Here is an 11352-nt window from a genome sequence, read left to right as displayed (position 1 = left end):
CAGTGTGCAATCTGAATTTTCAAATGTTGGACTATGATCTTCATCCTTTACTTTGGCATTTGACTTTTCACCAAATTCTAAGTGGAAATCTTTCTGATGTTTATTTTTTTCCTTATGCTTACAAGATTTTACACTTGAACTTTCCGGCAAGAATTCTGATTCTGTATTATCATACCGAACAAGATCAGGCTGTAATGACATTTCAGAACTTCCTGGTGATAAACATGTTTTAGTATGTTCCTGTTTTAGTGGTGCTGACTGCTTTTCACTTAGTCCACAAGAATGTTTAGGAGATTTACCTGTGGAGATATGAAATAAATGTAACGAAGTATCATCTTTTGGGCTAAAAGATTTTCTAAAATTCCCCTCCTCTCTGGTCTTTTCTGAGCAATCTAGTGCAGTATTAACTGTCAAGTTTGTTACTCTGGTATTTTCTTTCCCCTCTTTTTCTTGCTTCAGCTCTTGGTTCTCTTTATTTTTGTTCTGGTTCTTTAATTTTCTTTTAACTTTGCCTTTCTGTTTGTGTTCATTTGAAACTCCATATTCCTTTTTGGTTTGTGTATCAGAATTTGATGTTTCAGGGACAGAACATGGAGCAGAAACCTTTTTATTCTGAAGAATTTCTTCATCTGAACTTTCAGAACTTGAATACAAAACTCTAGATGGCTTTTGTTTTTTACTTTTAAATGATTTAGGATAGAAAGCTTTCTCCTGTTTTGTAAATAAACTATTCTTTTCTACTTCAGCTTCATTCTCTTTTCGTAGCTCTTTCCTAAGAATATGTCTGTCATCAATCATTTTATTTATTTCTTCATCATCATCATCTTTGAACTCATATTCATCAAGAGCAGATGGAAGAGGTGCTTTACTGGGAATTATCTGTTTACTTTCACAGATGAGAGAGTCTTTCTCTGTCTCAGAGTCAATATTTTCATCAACACTGGAAGGATTTACAGACCGAGCCTCTTCAGAATCTAGAATAAGAAGAGAAAATCTGTTGTTGGTCAAGAGACAATTGCCAGAAAAATAAGGCTGAGAGAAAAATATAGCATATAAAGTATTTCAATTCAGAAAAAAATTTCAGAATTATATGTGATTAATACAATAAAATATGTAAGAACTCTGCTACAGTATTTTGGAAAACCTTTATAAAGAATCTGCTTCATAATGAGATCCCTTGACACTTCTAAAAGCACACAGTATAATGAATTCAGAATTCACATATCAAAGATACATGATATAAAAATGTATAGTATAAAGCAGAAAATCCAGAGGACTGAATTCAGGGGAAACACTGGTTATATAAAATTTTACATATATGTACTTTTTTTTTTTTTTTCTGGAGAAGAATATTGAAGATTCTCTGATGCAAAAAGGATTAAGAACCACTAACTTAAAGGGACTAATTAAGTATATATCACCTACTGTCTTATATGTTTCAGAATTTTTATGAATAAAATCACGAGGGATCAAGTGATTCTCATATAGTAACTTAAATAAAGGTGAATGGTTTTGCCTATACAAGACACATGACTATCTGCTTAAAAAAAATAAAGTCATGTATCCCCCAATTACATAATCAAGGCTGTAAAAGATAATTGAATACATATGTAATTTGAAAAAAGTTACTATGTTCCTTAGTTTTCTTATCTATAATTTAGACCTGACACTAATATAATACAATGGGGGGAAGTAATGGGCTCAATTTCTACACATTTTTAAGTAAATCAAAATTACTTTTAAGTACATGGAAGTTTAATTGCATTCAAGTAGTATAAATGTAGCCAAAATATTGCCAGATTCTATTTCATTATATCATTTTTTAAGATTTTATTTTTAAGTAATCTCTACACCCAACATGGGGCTCGAACTCACAACCCTGAGAGTCACATGCTCCACTGACTGAGCCAGTCAGGCACCTCTTATATCATTTTTAAGAAAAAGATTTTTTTCTTCTTCCTAGGTGGGCATCTTTTTTTAGCTGAAATGTATGTTGTATACATTGGGACTAAATCTGAAAGGAAACTCAGGCTTCTAACTAAAGGTAAAGAAAACTGAGGCCTCTGACCAAGGAGGAAACAGCATACTCACTATAAAAATGATAAATTTGTTAAGTATTTATTAAAATTGTAAATTTAATATAGTAAGCTTCCTCTAAACTCATCTAGCCTCCAAATACTCTTCTCACATAAAAATTCAAATTCCAGAAGCATTTTGGGGTGTCTATAAGGTACTGGGCACTGTATAGGAGCTCTGAAGAGATCACAATCTTATTTTTGGAGAAGAGGAATATTCTAATGAGTGATGTGGTTATACTGACACATGGTATAAAAAAGAACATTTCTGGAATTATAATTGCTTGTATAGATGCTGCAAATGCTCCCCATTCCCAGCCATCAATATTGCAATATATAATATCAAACTACAGAACTGTATGTTGCAAAAAGGAACATCTATTTTGGAAGCAGTGTTTATTTTGGTCCCTGATTAAGTGACTACAAGAATATGTAACTTATACAAGAGGTGTTATTTTCTATTGTTAATGTTTTATTTATAATTTGCTCTTGAGAACTTATCTTTATGTGTAGTTTTCCAGGATTTAATTCTTTATGATTTATATATAATTATTCTATTTATATTGTCTCTCCTTAGATGATTACTTTTATTGGAATTTAGGAATGCTTTTTTCCTTTGTATATCCCACAAAACCTCAGTTCTACACTAAGAATCAGACTTCAATAAGCATTTATTCTGTCCCACCAGGCACACAGTGTTAGGTGCCAGGTGGTGATAAGATAAAAAGACAGTCCTGCCTCTTTAACAGTTATACAACCTGATAATAGCTAAAAAGGCAATAGATGCTAGGTTGAAAGGGTGCACTTGGGAAGCAGTCTGCTTGGGAGAACTAGCGAAGGAAAGCAGGATTCTCAAAGAAGTGGCACTAAAGCTAAGGCAAGAAAGACGTACAGGGATTTCAGGGCATAGAAATAACAACGACCTAAACAAGCAGATCCAATTACAGCATGCATATCATTTTACATATGGCTCTTTTCCATTGAACAGATCATATTTTCTCCTAAAATTAAATCTTCTTCATTACTATTTTTAAAGGCTGCATATTACATTAAGTTAATCTGTAATCATTTAATTCATTTAAACATTCAGGTTGTTTCCAATTATTTGATATTATACATAGCTAATAATGGAGAAAATTTTTTTGTACATGTTACTTGAAAACAGCAATGTATCAATTTGTGTATGAAAAAAGAAATGAGAAATGCATCAGAAGAGTATCTGTGCTAAACTTTTTCTGGAGGAATTACGGGTGACTTTCACTTTCTTTTTCAAACTTTTCTCTATTTTCCAAATTCCTAGCATAACAGATACTTTATCATTAGAAAAAAAATTTTTTTTCAAGTTCACTAATAGGGGGGTGCCTGGGTGGCTCAGTCAGTTAAGTGTCCAGCTCTCGATCTCAGCTCAGGTCTTGATCTCAGGGTTATGAGTTCAAGCCCCATGTTGGGCTCCTTGCTGGGTGTGGAGCCAACTATATATATATTATATATAAAGTTCACTAATAGGTATGAAATAGCATCACCATTTTTTTGATTATTGGTGTGGCTCATTCTGCCATGTAGTATTTCCTCCTGTGTAATGTCACTTTATAATTTCTTCAGCCTATTTTCTCCTGGTCTTTTTGTCTATGCATATTAATACATTATTTAAATTATACCACACATATAATCTCATGTATGTTTTGCTTATTATATCATAGTGCTTATCTTGAATATACATTCAAGATTTAGTGCAAATTCTTTAAGGGAATTAAACACATATGTGTACCATGAGAGATGTAAGATTTGTCACTTGTGTTCCTGATTCATCAACTGAAGGTAATTAAGCAGTGCTCTCCAACCCAGATATACTTTTTTTCCTATGGTTTTTTCAAAGACTACATTTTTAAAAGGGAAAATAAAAATGTAAGTTTTAAAGTGAGAAAGTTAGCTTGACACTAATTAATGTCCATGACAGGAGTGTGGCATTACTCCAGTGCAGGATTGTAACCTGGCTCTGGTCACTGAGTTGCATATGCCCAGTGGGCTTGCTCCATTGCAGGCTGGTTCTCAGCAGATGGTGGCAATAATCCTGTGCTGCTCTCATGAAGATTTTTTGCCTTTCTTAGGAGATGATCACTTTATACGGAGAAAATCACCTAGACACTCTAAATCCTCAAATTCTTATAGTCAAATGGCATGGCTATTATTATACTGTTTTTTTCCATTTTGTCCCAATCTTTTAGTCTTCAATTATCTAATCAGTAAATTTGAATTTGTATTTAAAACATGTATCAAATTATTTCTGACAGAAAGTTCCTTTAAAAAATGTTAATGTTTGGGGAGCCTGGGTGGTTCAGCTAGTTACGAGTCTGACTCTTGATTTTTGGCTTAGGTCATGATCTCGGGGTTGCGAGATCAAGCCCTGCGTTGGGGCTCTGTGCTGAGCATGAAGCCTGCTTAAGATTCTCTCCCTCCCTTTCTCCCGCTCATACACGTTCGCTCGCTCTCTATTGGGGGCAGGAGCAACACCAAGGGGGGGGGGCAGTGGGAGAGGGAGAAACAGACTCCCTGATGAGTAGGGAGCAGGAGGACATGGAGCTCAATCCCAGGACCCCGGGATCATGACCGTTGCTCTGTTTATCATCTCAAACAATTTTATTTGGGAAACTAGGAAGGAAAATGAGAAATACAAACGTTAAGCAATCATTCAAGCATTTAACTTTTTGTTAAAGCATTTTTCTTCTCCATAAAAAAAATGCTAAATAATAAAAGAAGGCTTAATTGGTTAAAAACACGTAAATACATTAGAAATTTGCTCTTGTACTTCTCAAGGCACTTTCAGATATTTGCAACAAACACTAGTGACACTTACAGAATAGTTAAATGTTATTTGAGGTCACAATTATCCTTAGGCTTGACTTTTTTCTCTACTGAGGCTATGGATACATTTCCATCTTTTCTTGTATGGTATCCAAAAAGGGGCAGCAGTCAATGCAGAGAGATGGTAACATATAAAGTAAATCCCTCTTTCAAAATCTCTCCAAAATCACCAGTGTGCATTTGACAAATCAATTACATCTCACAAGCCTAATAAGAAATTCAGTAGAGGCCAGGCTTTTAAAATGGTTTGAATTATATTAATTTAGGAAACGTATAATTATTCTAATGTCACATATATTCTGGGAGTGGATGATGATGATGATGATGATACAAAACTAAATACACCATGACCCTAAAACTTGAACTTATAGTGAAGTCCAGGTCTCTACTTTTCCTCAGAGCTTCAGATGCCTAACCTGGACATTCTGGGACACATTCCAACCATCCTAACTCAAAATTGAGAACATTCAACTCCTTACTTTCTCTTCTGCAGCTTTTTCCTCTTGCTGCGTAAAGCCACTATCTCCCACTTCTGTAGCATACCAAGCAACCCATTTACTCCAGCTGAAAACCTCTGAGCCATTTTTAACATTCTCAATCCTCAAGTTCCAAAATTAACTGTTCAAAGTTTCAATCTCTGGACTATCTCTTAAATCCATCTTCTATTCCCACTACCACTGTCCCAGCTCAGGTTCTCATCATTTCTTGCCTAGATCAGTTATCACTTTAACCACAATGTGGCCAGCATTACAGAACATATTATGTCTCTTTTCATCTGAGGGCTCCCTACTCTAGGATAAAATAAAAACTACAAAGATGATGGTATGAGACTTCTGAAAATCTAAAACACTCTTCTCTCCTACTATCATTTATTCATAACAGCAATTATTATTCCTATATAAGAGACATGTAAACAGAGTCTGAGCCAGTTAAGCAGCGTGGTCCAAAGTTACGTCACCCTTAGGAAATTTATCCCAGGATGCTTTTGTCCGACTTCACAGTATTTTCTACATTGTCTCCCACCTTTCATTTCTTCTTGCTATTCGCATTAGCCATACTAACTAGTATACTACTCACTCTTCCCCAAGTTTACATGCATATTTATGTGGGTTCTGATAAGCTGCTCTTTAGTATTTCCCAACTACTTAACTAGAAGATATTTTAGATTAGAGGTTAGGGGGAGGAGCACTTCAAGAATTTACATATAGAAAGGGCTTAGGGTAGTCACCTGTTATGGGGAGGGTGTTGGGTAGGGGACTTGTCTTGAGGCTATGTTTGCATTGGTATTTATGGAGATTACATGTTTATTTGGAATGGTTTGGAAGGAGCTATATTTAACTTCTCATTTATCCTTTGGGAACATCACTTCCAAAAGGTGTGCATTTTTTTTTTTTTAATCTGTTATTCTCACCACCTGGGATAGTTGAAGACTGTCTGTTTCCCAAAAAGGCAAAGGGAAGGCTATCTGCGCCACTATATATCCTCAATGCATTCCACCTATTCTAGATGAGTACATGCTTAAATACACGCATGCACAAGATTTAGCTTCCTATAAACCTACAATAATATATTACTTTATTTTTAACAGTGCCTCCCTAAATCTATAGCATCCAGAGAATGAAAACTTGTATTTTATATTTGTGGGATGGAGCATGGTAGGGATGGCAGTATGCTTACTGAGAAAAAAAATGGCCTATTTATGGCATTTGAGACTCCTTTGTGGGAAGGTAACCTTCAGTGAGGTAGCTGTAATTTTCTGCTTGTTTTCCACATTATTCAACAGATACTTTAAACATAAGTCCATGACTTACACTTGGGGACTTTCATTAAAACATATAGTAGGTGCTTAACAAATGTAGAATAAATATGCAAGTAGGGCGTTTTAGAACCACATGAAAAAATAAGAAATCAGGGGTGCCTGGGTGGCTCAGTCGTTAAGCGTCTGCCTTCAGCTCAGGTCATGATACCAGGGTCCTGGAATCGAGCCCCGCATCAGGCTCCGTGCTCGGCAGGAGGCCTGCTTCTCCCTCTCCCATTCCCCCTGCTCGTGTTCCCTCTCTTGCTGTGTCTCTCTCTGTCAAATAAATAAAATCTTTAAAAAAAAAAAAAAAAGAAGAAATCAAGAAATCAAGTGGGGGTACATAGGGAAGAACAAGAGGACTGTAGAAAGGGATATAAACATGAAATACAAATTTATCCACTCTACAAGTTTGTATAACATCCAGGTGGCAAATGATGTTGCCACTATCTGGGTAATTCATTGCTGATGTCCCCTTTAAACTCAGCAATTTGAAGAGGTGGCAAACATTTCCTCCACATGCCATTAGTTCCCATATCACCTGTCATGTGGAGCACAGCTGTTATTTGATTTGCTTTAAGCCACCTTGAATTTTCATATAGCTTGCACTTTCGCATATTATGCACTAACATGCCTATCTTCCTATATTGACCTCATGCTCTCATATATCAGCTGCTGAACTTTTTTAGTCAGCCAGAAATTTATTTTTAAGCAATGGCACCATTTTTATATAGTGTTTATACAGTTATTTGAATACGTATGTATTTTGTTTGTATTTATCAGAAAAACTGCTGATACTGGTAATAACACAATTAAGAGAGAAACTGATAGATGTAGTAAAAGTAGCAAATCTTAGAGGGCATGTTCTGCATGGAGCACTGGGTGTTATACGCAAACAATGAATCATGGAACACTACATCAAAAACTAATGATGTAATGTATGGTGATTAACATAATAACAATAAAAAAAAAGTAGCACATCTTTAGCCTCCTTCAGAAGCTCAATGAAGACTTCAATTCTGAAGCACAGGAAAATTAGAGAACTCATATGAAATACTAGATGTATGTACAGTGTGTTGATATTCTGAAAAGTAGTGATGAAAATAAGGTTTTAAAATTATGGGAAAAATCAGCATGTAAAATATTTTAATAATTTATACGAAGAGTTTATGCCAATACCGCTAGAAATCAGTTTGAAAAGAAGCCCAATGTTCACCTCAGTCTTGACAAAAATTAAGAAAACTGATCAGAACCATTAAAATAATCTGCTCAACCTCCAGCAAAATTTCTTTGTAATAACTGCAATGACTTTTCCTTCTCAATGTTAAAGCCAGTTTACCATTAAACTCACTATAGGTAAACTAAGAAAATTTGAAATTCAGGCAGGATAATACTTGGAAAAATAATTTTCCTTAAATGAAATCATGGAGATGCACTGAGCAAAATCCAGACTTTGGGAAAATTTACCAGCACATGATCAGGGTATTTCAACTAAAAATTGCAAGAACATAAGAATGCAAGGGAGTTATCCACAGATTAAAAGATACTTGGAACATAGAACCCAATTTGCAATATATGGACTTTATTTGGATTCTGACTTTGAAAAAGTTAAAGAAAAAACCTTTTGATTTTATGAGGCAATCAGAACTTGGAACAGTAACTGGATATTTAATAGTAATAAGATTTAGTCAGTTCAGGTATGATAATGGTATTGTGATCATGTTTAAAGTAAAAAAATTTCCTTCTTTTATAGGTAACTACTGAAACATTTTCCACTGAAATGACTTCAAAATGATGGGAGTATGAAAGAATGGAGAGGCAAAACAAATTAGCCAGAAGGTGGTAATTAGTAAAACTGGGTCATCAATACATATGGCTTCATAATATTGTTTTACTTTTGCATATATTTGAAAAATTTAATAAAGGTAAAATCATTAATTTGTTTACAATTACACTGTAATCTATTTGAAAATATTTTAAAAAATGAATACACTATGCAATATACAGAATAAAACAGAAAACCAAAACATATTTATTTGAGAGAGAGTGAGCACGAGTGTGAGAGAGAGAGAGATCATGAGCAGGGAGGAAGGATAGAGGGAGAAGCAGACTCCCTGCTGAGCAGGGAGCCTGATGTGGGACTCCATCCCAGGACCCTGGCTGGGATCATGACCTGAGTCTTAAAGGCAGACACTTAACCTAAGACTGAGCCACCCAGGTGCCCAGAATTTGTTTGTTTTTTTTTTTAAATAATCTTCTTAATTTTCTGAGTACAGAGTCAGGTAACATGTAAGCACATTTTCAGGAATGTTATATATATGAGAATGTAAATTTTCATTGAAGATTTTAAAATAATGAATGGTAGACTCTATGGCAAACAACAAAAACACCAGCTATTTTATTTCATTTTCAGAACTCTTTTTGGCTAACAGAAGCTGCCACATTCATTCATAATGAACATGAGTTTCATCATGGCACGCTTTGAACAGTTATCATTAAGTCAAATAAATCTACACTAAACTCATATTGTTGTTTTATGCTGATACCAGGATCATCAGACTCGGAACTTTTCACACCCAGTGACAATCAGCATGGTACAATGGAAAAGTACATTGGTTCTGTCATTAGCCCTAGGTTTGAATCTTTGCTCTGTCACTTAACAGTCAGTAATCTAATATTAGGGATTAACTCACAGGGCTATTGTGAATATTAGATAAATTTACGTAACATGCCTAGTATATCCTGGTACATACCATGCATGTGATAAATATTAATTTATTGCTTAGATAAAAAGAGAAAAATATATCGTTAAATTAAAAGCACTTAAATAAAAAGTACATTTAACACGGCAAATTAAATAAAGCACACGTTAACTTAAAGCCAAAACTGAATCCCATAACCTTTTGTATTTAATTTAGTATCAGAAAATTGAAGACAAAAAGATTCAAGCTGACTCCAGGTACTTATTTCACTTACTACAGGGTTACAATGGAGGTATGTGGTCCTTCAGAATGAGGGCAACAGAAACCACCAGTCTTTCAAGTAAAAACTGGACATATGTAGACAAAGACTCTTCCTGGGGGGTAAGGAGGAGGGGCAGGTGGAGGCAGTGAGGGGAAAGAAGAAATAGAGTGAACCAAGAAACAATTTTCTTATATTACTGTCTGGTGGAATTTATATTTTTAAACATAAAAAATACTAGTCATAAAAAGACAACTACTTACTTTTAAAAGATTTTTTAGTATTCCTCAAAGAAGGGATGGGAAATGGGAACGGAAACAGAGAAGGGGAGACACAATTATATAATTATTTCATTTGCTAATTGCAATTTAATGCCATTATAGAATGATTTAAAAACAAGTGTTTCTTCTACAACTTAATAAGTAGATGAGAACTTTTTGTTGAAAATAATCCATGGGGAAAGCTTAACATACCGTATTTACGCAAGTCTATAAATTACCTCATTCATTTTTGTACCCACCTTATATGTCTAGGGTACTACTATGTAATAATGTTAATAATACATTTGTCCATGACCTTATAGTTAATAAGTGGCAGAGCTAGGTCTTCAAACCCATTTCTCTGACTCTAATATCGGTACTCACAACCATCACGCTGTTACTTCTGAGTACATAAAAACTCTAAATATAGTCAGGATGAACTATACAAACACCCAGTAAAACCATGCTATAATCCATAAGCATTCATATGAAAACCTTCTACTTCTTTATGTTTATTTCATGATGGAGTATATGAAGAAAATAACTCTGCCACAAAAACCTAAGCTCTACAATAAAGGATTATATTAAATGAGACTTACTGTTAACCTAACATGTAAAGTATTTGAACTAAGAAAGTAACAAATAATGGTGTTAAACATACCCACCTGAGGTTAAAGCTGAATTTCAAATATGAACTCGCTATCTCTCTATTCTTTGTGTGATTTTGAGATATTCACATCTTAGATACACAATATCTTGATTTATATATTCCATAAATACATGAAATAAGAGATTAAAAACACCACACTCATTGACTATTAATACAATTTATAAAGGAAAAAAAGTCAGGGGATGGGGAAGATGGGTGAAGGTAGTTAAAGGGTACAAATTTCCAGTTATGAGTAAGTTCTGAGGATATAATGTACAGCATGATGACTATAGTTAACAACACTGTATTGTATATTTGAAAGTTGCTAAAAGTGGATTTTAAAAGTTCTCACCACACAGATGAAATTGTAGCTATGAGGCCATGGATGTGTCCTCTAACCTTACTGTGGTAATTCTGCAGTATACACATATACGAAATCATTACACTGTACACTGTACATTTACATGTTATATGTCTATTATATCTCAGTAAAGCTAGAAATAAAAAAATAAAGGAAAACCAGCTATGTTGTGACTGCCTTAAATGACTACAAACCTGTGAACTTGAATAGATTTTCCATCTTTATAATGGTAAATACAAATGACATTTTTAAAGATTACAAAGCTACAATATTATATAAGTATGGTTCTCAACATATCATTTTAAATAATTAGACATGTCTAATGTGATAACCTTATTTCATATTTTCACTATTTTTAAAACTAATATTTATCAAGTGTATTCTGT

The 11352-nt window shown here is 34.2% G+C and overlaps 1 protein-coding gene across 1 annotated transcript in view; it reads right to left on the bottom strand.

Annotated features, from left to right (window-relative positions):
• ANKRD12 (ankyrin repeat domain 12) overlaps positions 1–11352 on the bottom strand; it is a 122410-nt gene that overhangs the window by 20679 nt on the left and 90379 nt on the right. Inside the window, 1 exon segment of the mRNA XM_044921196.1 lies at positions 1–974. Within this exon segment, the coding sequence (XP_044777131.1) occupies positions 1–974 (974 nt within the window).

The sequence above is a fragment of the Neomonachus schauinslandi genome, chromosome 14 (assembly GCF_002201575.2).
Source record: "Neomonachus schauinslandi chromosome 14, ASM220157v2, whole genome shotgun sequence".
Lineage (NCBI taxonomy): Eukaryota > Metazoa > Chordata > Mammalia > Carnivora > Phocidae > Neomonachus > Neomonachus schauinslandi.
The sequence above is the reverse complement of the archived record's forward strand: the minus strand, read 5'-3'. Positions and strand labels throughout refer to the sequence as shown.